This window comes from Indicator indicator, chromosome 15, assembly GCF_027791375.1.
Source record: "Indicator indicator isolate 239-I01 chromosome 15, UM_Iind_1.1, whole genome shotgun sequence".
Classification (NCBI taxonomy): Eukaryota; Metazoa; Chordata; class Aves; order Piciformes; family Indicatoridae; genus Indicator; species Indicator indicator.
Window position 1 is genome coordinate 2,217,990 of NC_072024.1, and position 21,234 is coordinate 2,239,223.

The 21,234-nt window shown below is 47.5% G+C and overlaps 1 protein-coding gene across 1 annotated transcript in view; it reads right to left on the bottom strand.

Moving 5' to 3' along the window:
• CNTN4 (contactin 4) overlaps positions 1–21,234 on the bottom strand; it is a 161,650-nt gene that overhangs the window by 44,048 nt on the left and 96,368 nt on the right. The window contains exon 10 of the mRNA XM_054387607.1: positions 8,118–8,245. Coding sequence (XP_054243582.1) covers positions 8,118–8,245 — 128 coding nt within the window. The remainder of the gene's footprint in view (positions 1–8,117; positions 8,246–21,234) is intronic.

Consider the following 21,234-nt stretch of genomic DNA (forward strand, 5'->3'; position numbering starts at 1 on the left):
GGAAGGCTGCACTAAGGTCTCCCTGGAGCTTTCCCTTGTCTGGGCTGAACAGCCCCAACTCCCTCAGCCTGTCCCCACAGGGGAGGTTCTTCATCCCTCTGCTCATCTTTATGGCCCTGTATGGTGGTCTGTCTGTTGGTTTTGGTGGTCTATATGTTTTTTGAACTCCTCCAGGGAGGGTGACTCCAGCCCCACCCTGGGCAGCCCATTCCAATGGCCAATCTCTCTTTCTGGGAAGAACTTCTGTCTAAGATCCAGCCTAAACTTCCCCCTGCACAGCTTGAGGCTCTGTCCTCTTGGTCTGTCAGTGCTTGCCTGGGAGAAGAGACTAACCCCTACCTGGCTACAATCTCCCTTCAGGTAGTTGTAGAGAGCAATGAGGTCTCCCCTGAGCCTCCTTTTCTCCAGGCTAACCACAGCTAAAGTCCAGGCTGCACGAAGAGCCAAGCAGGTGCCAGCAATAGGGCTGATGGCTGGCATGGGGCTGGCATGGGGCTGATGGCTGGCATGCTGGATGGCACCATCCAGCTCTCTGCAGTAGGTGGAAATGAAGCCACAGATGACCTGAGGGAAGCCTGCACCATGCATGATCACAGCCACATTCAAACCCCACACCTCTGCAGCAAGCAAGAGCAGACAGATGGGCACTCATTACAGAGAGAGAGGTCTCTCTGCTGGTGTGTACCTGTGCAGCTGGAGAACTGAAGCCTTTTCAGTTCTTTATGGGCAGCATAATCATAGAATCATAGAATCAGTCAGGGTTGGAAGGGACCACAAGGCTCATCCAGTTCCAACCCCCCTGCCATGGGCAGGGACACCTCACACTAGAGCAGCCTGGCCAGAGCCTCATCCAGCCTGGCCTTAAACATCTCCAGGGATGGGGCCTCAACCACCTCCCTGGACAACCTGTTCCAGGTTCTCACCACTCTCATGGGGAAGAACTTCCTTACATCCAATCTGAATCTCCCCACTTCCAGCTTTCTTCCATTCCCCCCACTCCTATCACTACCCAAGATCCTAAAAAGTCCCTCCCCAGCTTTCTTGTAGCCCCCTTCAGATACTGGAAAGCCACAAGAAGGTCATCTTGGAGCCTTCTCTTCTCCAGACTGAACAGCCCCAACTCTTTCAGTCTGTCCTCACAGCAGAGGTGCTCCAGCCCTCTGCTCATCCTGGTGGCCCTTCTCTGGACACTCATATATAACACTCTTATAACACTCACTTATAATACTCATAAGCTCTGGAGATGAAAAGAAATGGCTACTCCTTATCTATTGGAGCCAATCCAAAGTAGTATAAATCAACTCTTGCCTCATGGAGATGGAGTCATAGAATGACAGAATTGTTTTGGTTGGAAAAAGCCTTTCAGATCACCCAGTCCAACCATTCTCTAGTGCTGCCAAGGCTGCTGCTACACCATCTCACTCAGCACCACATCTCTGCCTCTTTGAAACACCTCCAGGGATGGGGATTCAACCACCACCCTGGGGAGCCTGTTTTAGTGTTTGAGGACCTTTCAGTGAAGAAGTTTCTTCTATTGTTCAACCTAAACTTCCCCTGGTGCAACTTGAGGCCATTTCCTCTCATCCTATCATTTGTTACTGGGAAGAAGAGACCAAACCCCACCTTGCTGTGACCTCCAAAAGAGGCTGCCAAATGAGAAAGGCACAACAGAAGCACAGAATCCCAGCATGGTGAGTGGCTTGGAAGGGACCTCTGGAGATCATCCAGTCCAACCCCCCTGCTAAAACAGGGTCACTCACAGCAGCTTGCCCAGGATCACAATGTCCAGCTGGGGCTGGAATCTCTCCAGAGAAGGAGACTCCACCACTTCTTTGGGCAGTTTGCTCCAGCAATCTGCTACCCTCAAATGAAAGAAGTTGTTCCTTATGTTTAGGTGGAACCTCCTGGCTTCCATTTTGTGCCTGCTCTCCCTTGTTCTGTCACTGGGCACTGCTGATACCAGTCTGGTCCCATCCTCTTGTCCCTCACCCTTCAGGCATTGATCAGCATTGAAGAGATCTCCTCTCAAGCTGCTCTTCTCCTTGTTTCCCAAAGAACATACTTCAATACCAACCAACTGGTGATGTCAGATGGCAAAAGAGGCCAAAACAGATCCCACCAACACTGCTTGCACAGAGGTTTTGCCCTGGTCCTGAACTGGAAGCCCAGCTGCTGATAAAGGCCCAGCATAACAGAGTGAACATTGCAGGTTTAAAAGCAATAACCTCTGCTGGTGCTGAAAAGTTACTCTATAATGGCCCAGAATTTATAGTATTTAATCAACTGCTTCCATTTGAAATGCAAAGCACTGCTCCAACAGCCACACAAAGGAATTGGCTTGGGATGGGAAAATATGCAAAAAAAAAAAAAAAAAATTGGATCACTCTGCTGGACAAAATCAAGACTATCAGCCTGTTGAAGCGTGAGGGAAAAATAACCTCCTGACATTATCTTTGTATTATTTTTGCTGCTGAAATGGCGCAGATTCCAGCTGACAAAAGTTCTCTTGCTGTAACTGCCTTGAGCCCTCCCCTGGCAGCCCAGACGAGACGAGCTAATGGCAAGAGGAAAATGTTAAAGGTGCAGCGTAATGAAACAGGCAAATAAAGTCATTGGAACTCGTCCTTGGCAAAAATCCAACAATCTGAGCAGAATTCCTGAAGAGGACAGGAATGGACAGGCTGGACCAAGCACTCACACACTGCTTCTGCCCATTAAACCACAGACAGAAGGGACTAGAAAGGACTGGATCGTTCTGGGCTGCAATCAAAGGCAACTGGATAACAAATGGTATGAAAAGCTGCTGCAGGCAGGCTGAGAAAACCCAGAGCATCTCCTCTGCACAACAATTCCTGTGACTGCTCCTTGGTGGCCAGTTCCACACCCACAGCCCAAGCTGAGAAGCAGCAGAATCACAGAATCACAAAAACATTCAGGTTGGAAAAGACCCTCAGGGTCACCAAGTCCAACCCAGAACCCTCCTCTACGAGGTTCAACCCTAAACCAGATCCCCAAGTACCACATCCAAACCACCTTTAAACACAGGCAGGCTTGGTGACTCCAACACCTCCCTGGGCAGCACATTCCAATGCCTCACCACTCTTACTGGGAAAATTGTTTTCCTAAGTTCTGCTCACCTCTGCAACCACTCATCTGCCAGACTGTGACACATTGCTATTGCCTGCTTGGAAATTACAAGGGACCATCAACCTACAGGCTGCAGAATCAAACTCAATGGTTGGTTTTATAGGTAGATTTCTATATAAATTTTCATAACATTTGATATAAATGTATGTATTTTTTTTATAGAGAGAGGGATTTATAGCTCAGGAGACAGTTCAAAGGAAGGCAAGGCATTTGAGAAGCAGACATGTGTGTGCCATGACCACCAACAGCTCAAAGACAAAGCTGGCCACAGGCTCATCAAGCTGTTTAGTGTGTCTGCTAGAAAACAAGCTGCAGGACAAGGATTTTCTCATCCTCTGAAAGAAATGGTAGTGATATGCTATCATCAATGGAGACAGACTGCTTTGACAGGACAAGGAGTGATGGTGTGAACTAACAGAGGGAGATTTAGACCTGATAGAAGGAAGATGTTTTTCACGCTGAGGATGGTGAGAGCCTGGCCCAGGTTGCCCAGAGAAGTGGGAGATGCCTCATCCCTGGCACCATTGCAGGTCAGCTATCTGGGGCTCTAGTTGGGGATGTCCCTGCTGATTGCAGAAGGATTGGACTGAATGAGCTTCAAAGGTCCCTTCCATCCCAAACCATTTCAGGAATCACAGGATTCTAATATCTGCATTCCTATCATCTGATTGTTTTTGCTGCTTCTTCCTAGAGTGCTAGGGGTTGGAAGGGACCTCCAGAGATCATCAAGTCCAAACTTGGCCATCAGGTCCACTTCGGGCAGGTCACACATCCAGATGGGTTTTGAAGATCTCCAGAGAAGGAGACACCACAGCCTCTCTGGGCAGCCTGCTCCAGGGCTCCATCAACATCACAGTGAAAGTTTATTTTTCCTCATGTTGAGCTGGAATTTCCTCTGCTTGAGTTTACACCCATTGCTCCTCATCCTGTCACTGGGTATCAGTGAAAAGAGCCTGGCTCCATCCTCCTGACAGCCACCATTCATTTGTAGACACTGAGAAGGTCCTCTCTCAGCCTTCTCTTCTCTACCCATGCTGCTTGGGAAACTTCATTTGGGGCTTAGTTTTAGTCATTTGGCATGACCAGGCTGGATGAGGCTCTGGCCAGCCTGATCTAGTGTGAGGTGTCCCTGCCCATGGCAGGGGGGGTTGGAACTGGATGATCCTTGAGGTCTTTTCCAACCCTGACTGATTCTATGAGCTGTGACATTAACACCAGGAACCTCTCCTTGAACTTCCAGCACTCAGAGCTTTTATTGCAGGTGTCTTGAAATGAGTTTGTGATTTCAGAGCTGCTGCTGTATTAGCTGATTTAGATCCCTGCATTAAACACAAACAAACTGACCTGGTGCAGGCTATGCTTGTTCACACCATGTGTCACTGACTCCCCTGCTGCTGAGGAAGTCTGTAGTGTTTCTGTGTTGGAAGAATTGAGCATTAACCTCAAGGAGAGGGAAAATTGAAAAAAAAAAAAAAAAGAGATGGAAAATGCTGCTGGTGGACAGCAAGTTCTCCATGGAACAGCAACGTGCTCTTGTGGCCAGGAGAGCAGGGCTAGGGAAGTTCTTCTACCTCTCTACTCTGCCCTGGTGAGACCTGGAATACTGTGTCCAGTTTTGGGCTCCCCAGTTCAAGAGAGGCAGAGACCTGCTGGAGAGAATCCAACAGAGAGCCAGGAGGCTGCTTAGGGGACTTGAGCATCTCCCCTGTGAAGAGAGACTGAGAGCCCTGGGGCTGTTTAGTCTGGAGAAGAGAAGACTGAGAGGGGATCTGATCAATGTCTATCAATAGCTGAGGGGTGGGTGTCAAGGGGAGGGGGCCAGGCTCTTTTGGGTGGTTCACAATGATAAGCCAAGGAACAATGGGTTCAGACTTGAACATAGAAGATTTCAGCTCAACATGAGGAGAAACTTCTTTACAGTGAGGGTGACAGAGCCCTGGAACAGGCTGCCCAGGGGGGTTTGTGGAGTCTCCTTCTCTGAAGACTTTCCAAACCCACCTGGATACATTCCTGTGCAGACTACACTAAGTGATGCTGCTCTGGCAGGGGGGTTGGACCTGATGATCTCTGGAGGTCCCTTCCAGCCTCTGATACACTGTGAGACAGTGAGACTGTAAAATGAGTATTTATGTACTGGATGTAACCCCCACCCCCCACCCCCCGGTGTTTTACATGGCTCTGAACGCTGAGGGATTCTTCTCCATCCTTACAAATTCAGCCCTCTCTTTTTAATGTAAAGGTCAAACCCTACATGCAAGTTTACAAGATTTCAGGTCAGGGAGGCCAGAGTGGCTCTTAGTCAGCCCCAGCCAACAGAACAAACCCAAACCACAGCCTCAGTGTGTCACAAACCCCACAGAGGCTCCCTGGTTCTGACAACAAGATGTTAACACACAGCCCTGTGGGCACCTGTCAGAATTCCATCTTTTCTAAGCTGTCTCCTCATGCATATTATGAATATTTATTCATCCTCCTCTGGTTGTTTGCCAGAGATTTATTTTAAGCTCCTTGGTTCTGGTGTAAGAGATATTCTCCTCCTCCTATCCTTGCCCACACTTGTCTTTGACACCATCAGAATCTCTCTCTGAGACAGAAAGGAAATTAAACAAAGCAAAACAAGGAGGCCTTGCAGTGCTCATGCAAGAAAAAAATGGGGTTTGACCTTCACAGTCTTTTACTCAATGACATAAGTTAGAATAACAGAATATAAGCATATCTTAAGGTCAGAAATCTCCTCAGCTGATAAAACACCCCCAAAGGGAGTTCAACCCAGAGGTCTTCAGTCCTATTCCCATCCCAGCCTGCCTAGCTTTTTTGTCTTAGGGCAGGGAAACTCAAGCATTTCAGTATAAAACACAGTATTTTACACAGTTCATTTGGAGTTCAGAAGAATTCCTGCTCTTTGGTACTTTTTTATGGGATAGATTTGGAAATTGCATTTCTCACTTTGCTGGTAATGTCCCCAGTCTCGGGCTTAAGAGTTTGTTCTCTGTGGCTCCTATTAATGCTAATGGCTTCCAGCTAAAACAGAGCATTGAGGGAGAAAAGAGAGCACTTCTTAATCCCTTATAACCTGACTGCAAAGACAAGTGACCTGGAAACCAGGTGAGCCCAGAGAGCAGGTGTAAGAGCTGCTGAGTATTGTGCTGGGAGCCACAGGCTGCTCCTTGGGTACCGTGAGGAGGAAAAGGATAAATCGTGAACCACAGGAGCAAGACTCTTCACTTATGGCAAGGAAACACCTTCCTGTTTTCAGTGACTGCCTTTTTTATGGAAGTGGTTTATGCAAGTGGTCACAGAATGGCAGGAGTTGGAAGGGATCTCTGGAGACTGAGTCCAACCCCCCTGCCAAGGCAGGGTCACCTAGAAAAGGTCACATAGGAACACAGACAGGAAGATTTGGAATGTGTCCAGAGAAGGAGACGAGACTCCACCACCTCTCTGGGCAGCCTGCTCCAGTTTTCCATCTCTCTTAAATTAAAGAAGTTCCTCCTCATGTTTAGGTGGAACTTCATGATGTTCCAGTTTGCACCCATTACCCCTTGTCCTGTCACTGGGCACCACTGGACAAAGCCTGGTCCCATCCTGCTACCACCCACCCTTGAAGTACTGATCAGCATTGATGAGATCCCCCCCTCAGGCTGCTTTTTTTCTGAAAAGCCCCAGTTCTCTGTTTTTCCTCATAAGAGAGATGGTTCAGTGCCCTAACCATCTTTGCAGCCCTGAACTGCAGACCCAGACTCAACCCTTGCAATCCTCAGAAAACCAGGACAAAACATGAGGAAAAACTTCTTAGCTGTGAGGGTGCTGGAGCCCTGAAGCAGGCTGCCCAAAGAGCTTGTGGAGAGCTTCTGTGAAGGGAAAAGTGTTCACAGAGAGCATCTCACTCATCTAGCAGCCAGCCCTGACCCTTGGCAAGAAGGTACATAGGGAAAACACTGCCCTCAACCCTGGAGCTGCTCGATTTGCGTCTGGGCATAGGGGGAGCAGAGAGATCAAGTGCCAAGAGGTGCAACCTCAGAAACCTTCCATCTAACATGGCCTGAGAAAAACCTGCTGCTGTGCCACAGCCACCAGCAATTTGCACCAGGGGCTCAGCAGCTTGAACAGCCCTTGAACAGGATTTGCTGAGATGTGCTTTGGCTATAAACCCCACAGATTAAAACTTACAGTCAAACATTTTAAAGTACTCCCTACATACCTTAAAGAGAATTGATGAGGAGAGCCTCTAACCAAAGACCATCCATCAATGCCAATCCTTGGGAGAATGAGAACTGACAGCATTAGAGCTTTCTGATTGATTTATTGCTTTATGATCAATCTTTCCTGATTTGTTATCCAATACAGGTCTTCCCCCAGATATGAAGGAAATGGAGAGTGATTCTGAGTGCAATAATCTATACAGTCATTGCCTATAACAATTCATCACACACTGGGCTACTCATAAGCAGGCTGAAAATGAAGACATTTGTCAGTGTCTCTCATTGTTTATCAAATTATTGTTTTCAATGTTTTCTGTTAGAAGTTATAGCTTTTGCAAAAGGTCTTTGACAGAAAAGTCACAGAATGACAGAAGGTTAGGGGTTGGAAGGGACTTGCATCAGCACGGCTGGGGAAAGGTACACACAGACTTACACAGGATGTTAGGGGTTGGAAGGCACCTCAGGAGATCATTGAGTCCAACTCCCCTGCCAGAGCAGGACCAGAGAATCCAGCACAGATCACACAGGAACACATCCAGATGGGTCTTGAAACTCTCCAGAGAAGGAGCCTCCACAACCTCTCTGGGCAGCCTGCTCCAGTGCTCTGTGAGCCTCCCAGTGAAGAAGTTCCTCCTCCTCTTGAGGTGGAACCTCCTCTGCTGGAGTTTATATCCATTGCTCCTTGTCCTGCCCCTTGCAGGATGCCTGGGGGTGCTCTTTAGACTCTGAGGTGGAGCATCACTTATGTGTAGTAAATATTTCACTCACCTTTCACAACCAAGCTGCCTGTGCTGCTTGCTGTCCCAAAGTGGTTGGTGGCCACACAGGTGTAGCTTCCCGCGTCCGATTTGGTGACGTTGACAATCCGCAGGCTCCCATCATCCAAAACACTGATTCTAGGGAAAAGCAAGCAAACAAAAAACAGTTTTGTTTTTTTTTAAAGTCACTGTAGAAGTCTTTGGAATCTGCATTAATTATTGATGGTCTGAACAGCAGACAGTCCGTTGCCTTGAGCCGAGGGAGTTCAGCTGACAGAAGCCTTGCAGGGTGCAGTTCATAAATGCTGAATGCACCATTGACATCAGCTTCCCCCCTGCCTTCACTCCAGGGCAACTTTAATTTACACACCAGCAGGCTGTGTATGTTTTACATGTGCCTGTGCTCTGATGCTCAGTGCTCACCATGACAACCCTGACAACACCATGGTACAGGGGCCACAGCTGAAAACACATCCCCACGCTCACCACTTTGCAATGTAAAAGCGTCTCCTGAACAGATGCAGTCAAGCAGGTGTTTCACTGCTCCTTTTTTTTTTCTTCCCCTTTTCCAGAGGGCTGATGGCTTTTCAGCAAGGCTGCCATGCTTCCCCCCTCTGCTCTCCCCACCCCTCCCAGCTCCTGAGGCTTATCTCCAGTTGCACTTGCAGGTTCAACCCAAATGATGCTGTTTCGTTCCCATCCCCTCCTCACACAGATGCTTCCCTTTGGAGAGTAGGAATGGAAAAGCCATGCGGATGTGGTGCTGAGGGACATGGCTCAGTGGTGACTGTTTGATCTTAAAAGTCTCTTCCAGATGAAAGGATTCTATCCTCTCAGTCAATGAAAACAGAGAACATGATCCTGTCCAGTAAATCCCATGGAAATGTGAATGACTTCTGCCCTGTGGAGGCCTAATTTAAGGAGACTCCAGGCAAACCTTGCCCCCAGCCTAACATCACCTCCTTTAGCAAAACACTTGGTTGTCTCTGCTCAATCTCATGTCTTGCAGCAATCTGCTTCCTCCCCTTCATCCATTTGCAGCCCTGCACTGAAAATATTGGATTAATTCCTGCCTTCTCCTGCTCAATTATTTCCCAATTGAAGTACCTGGAAAGAAAATGAAGAAGCCTTCCTGCATCCTTAATGCCAATCTGTGAAACTGGGCTGAGAAAAGAGGAGGGAAGAAACTGAGCAAGCAACATCACAGAAGTGGTCAGATGATGCCTCTCATCTGAGGAGGCTTGAAGAAACAGACCCCAGAACTGGCACAAACCTGTTGTCATGCCATGTTCTCTTGATGGCTCTACACAGGCTGCTCTTTCCACATGCATAGACCTGCTTCAAAACCACAGAATCACAGAATAGTAGGGACTGGAAGGGACCTCTGGAGATCATCCAATCCAACCCAGCTGCCAAAGCAGGGTCACCCAGGGCAGGCCACACTGGAACACGGCCAGTCAGGCTTTGGAAGTCTCCAGAGGAGACTCCAGATCTTTGGGCAGCCTGCTCCAGGGCTTCATCACCCACACAGCAAAGTTCCTTCTGCTGTTCAGAGGGAACCTCCTGGGTTCTAGTTTGTAAAGACACTCAGACATGACACTTTGAGTCTTTGCAGCAATAGTACTGAGCAACGAAGAGAAGGAGAAGGTAGAGATGCACTGACAGCAGTCATCAAATCTCAGTAACAGGACCACAGCATGGTGGGGGTTGCAAAGGACCTCTGGAGACCACCCAGTCCAAACCCTCTGCTGAACCCACAGCAAGTTGCCCAGGATCACAATTTTCCATCTGGGTTTGGAATCTCTCCAGAGAAGGAAGATTCCACAACCTCTTTGGGCAGCCTGCTCCAGTGCTCTGTCACCCTCCAAGAGGGTCACATCCATCCTGGCTCCCCTCTCCCTGACTCGCTCTTGCAGCAGAGCAGCTGGCAGGGACAAGGGACAGAGGTTATATTTCACACATCAGTAGCAGCAATATTAATAGAAGCTTCTCAGCTGCCTCATAGGTCTCCAAATTGTTGCAGTCAGTAACATTCACCACTGTAATTTATTTTTGTAGGAGTCCAGTGCCATATATTTGCTTCTGCAGCAGTTGCTCCAGCTCAGTAATTGGAAGAGAGTGGTATATAGCTACTTGTCTCTTATCTTCACTACCGTGTTGGCACAAATCAATGCACATATTACATTAAATGTGCACTGGGGCACAGGACTTGCCACACTGGCCTCCAGTAGAGGAGCTTGGGAGGCAGCAACACCAGGAGCTCCTGAGGAATTATTTAGTGCTCTTATCAATTTCAGGTCTTGGGAAACAACAGTGCCTTTCTGGAAGCTGAAGGTGCCCTTGGCATGCATTACAATTCAGATCAATAGACACTACACAACCAGCTCAGCAATATGCTGCAGCTCAAGAAGGACCACCTGGCTCCAGCACTGCCCCTGCCAGCCTCTGCACTCCATCCCTCTGCATTTTTGCCCAAGAAGCCCAGGGGAAAGTGATGCTTGAGATTAGTTCTATACAGTGGAGATTATTTTTGATGCATTTATATTCCATTTGCAGCCATACGGTTGAAACCTATTTCCTGGTTAAACATGCACAGATAATTTAAAAGGTACCTGTTAAAGACACTTTAATTTCAAACTCCAAAGACTTAATTTCAAATTCCAAAGCCTTACTTTCGAGTTCCAAAGCCTTAATTTCAAATTTCAAAGCCTTACTTTCAAGTTCCAAAGCCTTAATTCCACATTTCAAAGCCTTACTTTCAAATTCCAAAGCCTTAATTTCAAATTCCAAAGCCTTCATTTCAAATTCCAAAGCCTTAATTTCAAGATCCAAAGCCTTAATTTCAAGTTCCAAAGCCTTAATTTCAAGTTCCAAAGCCTTACTTTCAAATTCCAAAGCCTTACTTTCAAATTCCAAAGATTTAAATATCAAATTCCAAAGCCTCAATTTCAAGTTCCAAAGCCTTAGCTTTAAATTCCAAAGCCTTAGTTTCAAATTCCAAAGCCTTAGCTTTAAATTCTAAAACCTTAGCTTCATATTCCAAAGCCTTAGCTTCAAATTCTGAAGCTTTTCTGTGTCTTTCTCATGCTTTTGGCTTCCTTCTGAATTGTTTTTGTCCCCACAAACAAATTAGATTGCAGTTAGTGTGGACTCGGTTGCTCCAGGGAGAACCTTTGGTTGAGGACAGTCAATCCACCACTGGCTTTGGCACATAGAATCATAGGATGGTAGGAGTGATGAACATAAACCCATTTATAACAGTAAGGCTTGGAAGGGACCTCTGGAGATCATCCAGTCCAACCCTACTGCCAGCACAGGTACATCTTGATTAGGTTGCACAGGAATGCATCCAGGGTTTTGAAAGTCTCCGGAGAAGAAGACATCACAAGGAGCTGGTGGTGTCCTCATTTCTCCTCTTTCTAACCTGAAAGCCATGGCCAGCTGGCTTTTCAGTTTGAGAAGAGGTGATCAGAGAACCATGGAATTCTTTAAGTTGGAAAAGACCTTTGAGGTCATCATTAATCCTTTGACCCTGGTTCCATGCTGCAAAGAGTTCAGGTGGGACTTACACCAAGCTCTCCAAACCCATTCCCCAGAGAGTCTCCAAGCAACACTGAATTCTAATCTGGTAAGTAACTAGTTCCCTGAAGATACTCCTGGAAAGGACCAGCATTAAAACTGACAAATAACTGTGCAAGTGGACTGAACTTCTGGTGAATAAATCAGACCATTAAAACCTTGCTGTGACTCATTGATCAGGAGCCCTGATGGTTATAGTGGCTTTTTACTTTTGCTGAAGGTGCTTTTCTAGACTGGAATTGGTTTGTCCTCTAATTTGAGTCCAGTGTGTCAGAAGTTGCCAAGTCATTGTTTCAGCACTTTGAGATTTGTCACAGTTAGCTGGGGAAGTGGGAAAGGCTCTTCACTGGTTTTGCTAACTCACAGATTTCCTTTGCAGACAGAGCTGCAATAAATGAGAGGAGAGGCTCATTCCAGGCCACCAAAGGTTTTCAAACTGCTAATTGGTTTGCAGGCAAACAGCCCTTCATCAAGCACTTCTGGCAGTTGGGTTCAAAAATTTCTTCCAAAGCACCAAGTTCAGGTTAAATGAAACACTTTGGGGTACACTTTCTTCCTCTTCTAAAATACAGCCCAAAGTGTTTTTCAAAGACTAGAATGTTTTGGTAGGAAAAGCCCTCTAAAGATCATTGAGTCCAACAATCATTCCAACATCACCACGGCCATTAAACCATGTCCCAAACTGCTGTGCCCACACATTTCTTGAACACTCTACCATCTCCCTAGGCAGCCTGTTCCAATCCCTCACCACTCTTGCAAGAAAGAATTTTTTAACTCATCTCAAACCTAAACCTTCCCATGGTGCAATTTCAGGCCATTTCCTCTTCTTCTACCACTTGATACTAGGGAGAAGAGACTAACCCCTCCTCTCATGGAGCTGCAGACAGCAATGAGGCCTCAGCCTCCTCTTTTCTAATAAGATGCCAAAGACGACATACAGATGAACCACACAGCCACGAAACACAAGCATTACTTAGAACCAAGTGCTGGTTGCTGAGTATGCACCTCCTTAAACCACCACCAACCCAGACAACGAGCTACTGACTTCCTAGTGACCGTTCTGGGTTCCTTGACACTACCAACCACAACAGTGCCAGCAGCAAACACAAATCTACAGCTTGGCTTCACCAGGATGATGAAACATCTCTGCTGAGAACTTGAGCAGGGGGAGAACTTGGCAGGTGAATGCAGCAGCTCTGCAGAGAACCTGGCTCATAGTCACTGCTAGTATCAGAGCCAACCCAAAGAAGATCAAAATCTCCCTTTGGAAAGGAAGGTGCTATCAGGCAGTTTAGCATCCTTCTGTAAAGAAAGGTCACCTGGTTTAAACTCAGTATTTACAACAGAGAGAATCTATTGGTTCATGCTGTCAGCTGGAGATTTCAGGTCCACAGAGAGCAGAGGCACATTGGAAATGAGGAGATGAAAGGATTGTTTGCTTCCTAAACCAGCACTTTAGGTCCTACCCCAGGAAGAGCTGACCTTGTCAGTGTTCTGATGAAACCTCTTCTAGGGACAAAGGACCTTTAAAAATGCTGAAAGCACTCCTCCCTTCCCCACTTCTTTTTGCCACTGCAGCAGCAAATGTAAAAAGTTGCAAGCTGAACACTTTGCATTCCCCTGCAGAAGCCTTTTCCAAAGCCCATGGGTGCACAGCTCCCACAGCAGCTTCTTGTCAATGACCACGAATGCCCTTGGCCAGCTCTGCAGGAAGGGTCTTAAAGCATTTGACTGTTTGGTTGGTGTGAACCTTGGAAGGTAGACAAAGGAGAAAGAAACATCTTTATGGATGACAAATACCTACTTGTATGCTACAGCTGCACAGAGCTCTGCTGTTCATAAGACACCCAAGCAGCCCAGAAAGGACTCACCTTGGCATCATGGCCACATCAGCTCTGGAGTCCTCAGCACAAAAAGGATAATAACCTGTTGGAGCAGGTCCAAAAGAGGCCACAACAATCATGTGAGGCCAGGCTAAGAGAATTGAGGTTGTTCAGCCTGGAGAAGAGAATGCTCCAGAGACCTTCTGGTGGCTTTTCAGTACTTAAAGGAACAGATCAGAAAGCTGGGGACAGACTTTTGAGCAGGGCCTGCTGTGCCAGGACAGGAGTGATGGTTTAAAACTAAAAGAGGAAGATTTAGAATGGAGAGAAGAAAGACTTGTTTCATAGAGAGTGGTGAGAGCCTGTCCCAGGTTGCCCAGAGAGGTGGGAGATTCCCCATCCCTGGAACCACTGCAGGTCAGGTTGTCTGTGACTCTGAACAACCTGCTCTAGTTGCAGATGCCCTGCTGACTGCAGGGGAGTTGGACTGGATGACCTTTAAAGAGTCCTTCCAACCCAACCCAGTCTGGGGTTCCATGATCAGCACAACCTTCTGCCTGGATGGGGATAGCAATGCTACCTTGCCCAGCAGCAGCTGCAGATGGATGGGAGAGGTGAGACAGACCTGGAGCAGCACAAGGGAAAACAGCAGTGAACAACCATCGTGGGCTGAGCTATTAGTGCTTATTTTTCAGCTCATGATCCATCTGCCAGGTCTATTAGGTTGCCCATCAGCAGGCTGTGTTACCTCCAGCCCCACATCAAGCCAAATAGAACTGATTCATGTAGCTCACCACAGCATTCTCCACTGCTGGGCAGCATTCCCAGGAGCAGATAAATCTTTCCCAGGCAGTAACATATGCATTTGGAGATAGAATATGTCCCATGGAGAACAGTCAGAGTTTTATCACCAACTTTGTGAAAAACAAGATCAAACCAAACCCTTATTTGGAATATAAATGATTACTGAAACCTGCAGAACTCCCAGAGCACATCATCAGCCTGAGGAGCAGTAATTGCCTCCAGCCCTGCTCCAAGGAAATCTGATCTTTGGGTGTCTGAGTGCATCACCTGCACCTACAAACACATGCCTGGGACCTGCTGCTCAGGTTTGCCCCTGTGCTTTGACACAGTGTTAGCTCAAATATCACAGACTGCTGTCAAGAATTTCTTCCTCATCTCCAGTCTCAATCTCCCCTCTCCCAGCTCAAAGCCATTGTCCCTCATCCTGTCACTCCCAGCCCTTGTCAAAAGTCCCTCCCCAGCTCTCCTGTAGCCCTGTTTAGGTACTGGAAGGCTGCACTGAGGTCTCCTTGGAGCCTTCTCTTCTCCAGGCTGAACAGCCCCAACTCTCCCAGCCTGTCCCCGTAGGGGAGGTTCTCATCTTTGTGGCCTCTTCTGGACCCACTCCAACAGTTTGATGTCCTTTCTTTGCTGTTTAATTAAGACAATCTATGCAGGTCCAGGAAAAAACCCAAAACACATCAGCACCACACAACCAAGGGCTGTTCAACCTCACCCACACCTCACAGTCTCCTGCTGAAAGCCTTTGCAGGGCTGAGGAGCAGGTCCTTGCTCCAACATTTTCATTGTTGTTTATTTTCTACCTCCCAAAGTCCACTCACCACGAACAGAAGATCCACACCAAGCAAAGGATCCTGCAGGCATCCTTCAATCTATTCTTCTCATCTTGCCCTCTGTTTCTTCTAAGAAGAAAATCTTGACAGTGAGGGTGGGGAGACACTGGCACAGGTTGCCCAGGGAGGTTGTGGGTTCCCCTTTCATGGAGGTGTTCAAGGCCAGGCTGGATGAGACTATGAGCAACCTGGGCTGGTAGGAGGTGTCCCTGCCCATGGCAGGGGGTTGGAACTGGATGATCTCCAAGATCCCTTCAAATCCAACCCATTGTGTGATTCTTTGTTCAGCAGATGGAAAGGTGGAATGTGGCTGGACTGCAAGCACAGCCCATCTGGCAGGCAGCATTCCCAAGGGCTGCAGCACAGCTATGGGACTGCAGATTACAGCTCCCACGTTTCTTTGGAGCAAAAGGCTTGTAATTACAAAATGACTATTTACCTTCTTTTTCCTTTTTTTCTCTCCCCCCCCCACCCCCCCCCCCCTCAAATGGTACTGCAAGGCAGTAAGGTTGGTTGTTGCTCATCTGGTAATTTCAGCATTTTACACTGATGAAATCCAAGCACAACTACTCTTGCTTTCACTGCTGATTAAACACATCCATCTGAAGATATTTCATGCTTAGCCAAGTGAATATTTAAATCTTTCTTTTTCTCTTTTCCCTTCCTTTTTTTTTTATCTTTTTTTTTTTTTTCCCCCCCCTTAAAGGAAACAATGCTGAGGGTGTCCAATCCTTTTTCTGTTATGGGGAGAAAAGCTGTCTTAGAGCAAGCATTTAAATGAGTGTCAGCTGGAAGAAACACACACTGAGTGCAATTGGAGATAAAACTACCATTGATCCCTTCATGTACAGCCTTTGTGGAGGTGCCTGACGTGCCTATTGAAAGGAGACTGCCCTGCCAGAGTTCTTCTAAGAGATAATCCGTCTTCTGAGAGAGGATTTAGGTTAAATGTACCTGTGAAAAACACTGTCTCTCACCCAACATGATGAATGGCCTATTGTCCATCCTCTGGAGCTTTGCTTGGGCTTGGAAAGCAAGAGGAAGAAAGAAAAAAAAAACACAAAAAAGAAAAAGCAACACCAGACAGAACAATCTCAGTGGTGGATTTGCTCAGCCTTTCCCCCCATGGTTGACAGGCAGGGAAATATCTCCAGCAGTTTTGAGCCTACCAGCAGCTTAGCTTCATGCCACAAAGCTGCTCTGAATGGAAATGATTCCAGGCAGTTGCATTATTTATCAAATTATTTCTCTTTCCATTGCATGACTTGGTAGCACTTTATTACTTTTTTAATAATGCTTCCCATGCAATGAGGCAGAGGCTGGGATGATTAAAACGAGCTCATAAAAGCAGGCTGGGCCATTAGGCTGCTCCAGGAAAACAGAGGGAAATTTAGAAACACTCCCAGCTTTGGCTGGAGTCACTGCTTGGAGAGCAGCCCCCCCTGAACCCGGGGACACCACTCGTCAGGAGCTGCTCCTCACTTGAAGAATGCTCTGAAGGGTTCATTTTCAAGACACTGAGGTGCTGAAGAGTGTCCAGAGAAGGGCAAAGCTGGTCAAGTGTCTGGAGAATAGAGCTGGTGAGGAGCAGCTGAGAGGTGGCAAGTTTGGGTGGTTCACAGCAATAAGCTAAGAAACAGTGGGTTCTAACTCAAACGTAAAAGATTTCAGCTCAACATGAGGAGAAACTTCTTGACAGTGAGGCTGACAGAGCCCTGGAGCAGGCTGCCCAGGGGGGTTGTGGAGTCTCCTTCTCTGGAGACTTTCCAACCCCACCTGGATGCATTCCTGTGCAGACTACACTAAGTGATGCTGCTCTGGCAGGGGGGTTGGACCTGATGATCTCTGAAGGTCCCTTCCAGCCTCTGATATATGTGAGACTGTGAACTGGAGGTGTTCACCCTGGAGAAGAGGAGGCAGAGGGGAGACCACAATGCTCTCTACAACTCCCTGAAAGGAGGCTGCAGGCAGTCAGGTGGGGCTTGGTCTCTTCTCTCTAGTGTCAGGTGATAGAAGGAGAGGAAATGGCCTGAAATTGTGTCAGGGAGGGTTAGGTTGGAGATAAGAAAGCTGGGGACAGACTTCTTACCTTATGACAGGACAAGGGGTGATGGGTTTAAAGTAAAAGAGGGAGATTCAGGACAGTGAGAAGAGCAAGGATGGGACAAGCTGGGTGCACATCTAGCAGCTGTTCATCCCAGTGAGGCGCAGGATGATAGGGCCTGTTGGGTGGACACTGCAGTGATTTCCTTTGACCATGTATCTAAACTCCCAGCTGATGGGGACAATCATACTGCACAGGCAGTCTTCTGCACATCTGCAGCTTCTTGTCCAGGACCTGTTAGCTTTGATTTAGATAACACCTCCAGATGCTTCAGTGCTTATTTGTCTATAACTACTTGTCTTTTCATGGTTCACAGAAAAGCCTGAGATAATTTAGAGCCTCTGTCAAAGCCTGTTTAATTTAGTGCATGTCTTCCTCTTGGTGAAAGCAGGCATTAGATAAGACCCTCCTTATCCATGACAACTGGCAGGTCTCTTAACAGCAAACTCCCTATAATTAATTTTCAGGTAAGAACTATATTTGCTCAAAATCAACCCAGGCAAAATCCTGTTGCATTGAGTTCAGGAGTTTCTCACCAGCTTTGCTGGAGACATGTTTTAAATGGAGCTAAGGAGCATGAAGATCACAGCATCACAGAATGTTAGGGGTTAGAGATCGAGTCCAACCCCCTGCCAGAGCAGGACCAGAGAATCCAGCACAACTCACACAGGAACACAACCAGATGGGGCTGGAAAGTCTCCAGAGGAGACTCCACAACCTCTCTGGGGAGTCTGTTCCAGTGCTCTTTCATCCTTACTCTCAAGAAGTTCCTCCTCATGTTGAGGTGGGACCTCCTGTGCTGCAGTTTCTATCCATTGTCCCTTGTCCTATCCCAGGGTGCAACTGAGCAGAGCCTGTCCCCTCCCTCTTGACCCCCAGCCCTCAGATATTTAGAAACATTTATTAAATCCCCTCTCAGTCTTCTCTTCTCCAGACTAAGCAGCCCCAGGGCTCTCAGCTTCTCCTCATCAGGCAGTGCTCCAGTCCTTCATCACCCTTGTAACCCTCCATTTGTCTCTCTTGAGTACATCCCTGTCCTTCCTGAACTGGGGAGCCCAAAACTGGGTGCAATGTTCCAGGTGAGGACTCACCAGGGCAGAGTAGAAGAGAACCTCCCTGGATCTGCTGGACACACTCCTCTATGCACCCCAGGATCCCATTGGCTTTCTTGGCCACAATGGCACATTGCTGTCCTATGGAGAACTTATCCACCAGGACCCAGATGAAGTGTTGGAAGTCCTGAGGTTGTGTGTGGCTGGGGTCTGTGTCATGGCAGTGCTTCTCCATCTAGAAAATACATATTTTTCTTCCATGGGCAAACACTGGCTGGAGAATCATAGAATCAGTCAGGGTTGGAAGGGACCACAAGGATCAGCCAGTTCCAACCCCTTGCCATAGGCAGGGACACCTCACACTACATCAGGCTGGCCAGAGCCTCATCCAGCCTAGCCTTAAACACCTCCAGGGATGGGGCCTCAACCACCACAACCCATTCCAGGCTCTCACCACTCTCATGGGGAAGAACTTCTTCCTCACATCCAGTCTGAATCTCCCCACTTCCAGCTTTATTCCATTCCCCCCAGTCCTGTCACTACCTGATAGCCTAAAAAGTCCCTCCCCAGCTTTCTTGTAGCCCCCTTCAGATACTGGAAGGCCACAAGAAGGTCACCTTGGAGCCTTCTCTTCTCCAGACTGAACAGCCCCAACTCTTTCAGTCTGTCCTCATAGGAGAGGTGCTCCAGCCCTCTGCTCCTCCTGGTAGCCCTTCTCTGGACACCTTCCAGCATGTGCAGATCAGAAGGCACTGAGGAACATCACCTCTGAATGATTTTTACATCTGAGTGATGAAGGACACCAGGAGGCTTACTGCTAAACTGCAGCAGCTGTGAATTGGGCAGACATCTGAGGTGTGCAGAATTTGGGGGTCATTCTCAGTGCTCTAGGACTACAATGGGAAAGCAGACAAAAAAAAAATTAAAATGAATTTTTGGAAGGTCTTCCTAGGCACCAGCTATGAAGAATATTTATTCCAGGGATGTGAATTGTTGTGTGCAAAAGGGGTTTGGTTTTGGGCTTTTCGCTTGCTAAGGGTGAAGAATGAAAGGTGAGGGGAGTGCCACTCTTTCAGATTACCATAAAAACTGGTGAATATTATTCTAGGGAGAGAAGCAAAAAAGAAAAAAATCCCCTAAAATAGAACATCTTTTGCTCAGATAAATCTATCTGAGAAAACAGCAGAGGTCCCTTTGGCAACATCAAACATAACTCCGCTCAATTCGACACTAGCTTCAGCCGGTCACGGATCTGGCGTCCTAAGTTCTCCTCACATTTTCTTTCTCAATACATTGTTTATCTGCAGTGATGGAACAGCCCAAAGAAATAATCCTGCACCCAGCCTAGATTAATATCTATAAACACAAAAGCTGTGTTTTGTCATCATCATCCCCTTTTTATCTGTACATTCCTTTTTTTTAAGGCAAGAAGTCTGGAAGCGACAAAATTCCATCCCAAAGGAGTGGGGCGGCGGGTGGGAAAGATGGGAACCTTTACAGCTGTTAAGAGGCTGCATGGAAATTGTTTAAAGATGCCTAGAGTCATAACTGCAATCTAAAAATATCCCTGGTTTCTCTGAGAAGAACAGTTCTCAACCAAGTCTCTTTCTTAAGGGATGCTGATAAGGAGAAGAAACAAATGAAAGCCAAACACAAACACTGCAAGGGGCCCTGAAGGAAACAAGTAGGCTGTGGTGAATTACAAATAGTAGAAACCTTTTGCCTTCTCTCCCTTACCACACTTTCACACCTCCCCCTCTCCCCCCCCCGCCACTACAGATCACATTAAAATAAATACAGGATGAAAGATCAAGTCATGAAAATAAATATTTGAGGAAGCAGAGCTGAGTAAGGCAACAGAAAGCTCCCTTTTAACAGCTGTCATTCCTGAGACGTGAGGCAATGGTAGCTTCAGCTGTATGAGAAGACTCTGCAAGTCTTGAAGGGTCCAATGGTGGAAAGAGCCAGTTTTCCCTTCATTTTGGTGGGAAGTGAAGACCATTCCCCATGGGAAACTGCCCTTTTGACACAGCTTTCCAACTTCCCAATTTATTTTTACAGACTAAGAGCACTGGCCATAAACCATGAAAGCCACGACAGCACCAGGCAGGACAGGGAAGCTCCACACTGACAGCCCCAGAGCAGCTCTGGCTGCTGGTGGTGAAGGGACAAAGCACACTTGCAAACCAGCCTGTGAAAGACTAAAACATCCTGTTATGCACAGTTATCCTCCCAGAGACATGCTGCTCCCTGCAAAGCATTCTCTTACACTCAGAATTGAGGTGGGGATCTTGTGTAGGAAGCAGCAGGTGCAGTGAAGCCACTCCTGCTTTCAGTCTGCCCCATGGCCAGTGCTCATTTTTTAGGGCAGTGGCTACAGACAGAGGCATGGAGGTTAAATGACTTCTCCCAGACTATGAAGAGGGCCACAGGAAACTGAGGAATCAAATCAGGAAGCACAGCCTCCAGCCATCACCTCCAACAACTTCCTCATAGAATGGCTGAGGTGGAAAAGGACCTCAGAGGGCATCTACTCCAACCTCCCTACCATGGGCAGGGACACCTCTCAACTAGACTCAGCTGCTCAAGGCCTCATCCAACCTGGCCTTGAACATGCCTAAGAAGGAAGCATCCATGCCCAGCCTCCCTGGGCAACCTGTTTCAGAGCCTCACCACCTTTGTACTGCAGAACTTCTTCCTCAGCTCCAGTCCAACCCTGCTCTCCCTCAGCTTCAAACCATTCCTGTTTGTCCTGTCTCCAGACACCTTTACGAAAAGTCCCTTTCCAACCTTCCTGTAGGATACTTTCAAGTATTGGAAGGCAGCTCTAAGGTCCCCCTGGAGACTTCTCTTCTCCAGGCTGAACACCCCCAGCTCCCTCAGCCTGTCCTCAGAGCAGAGGTGCTCCAGCCCTTGGATCATCTTTGCCACC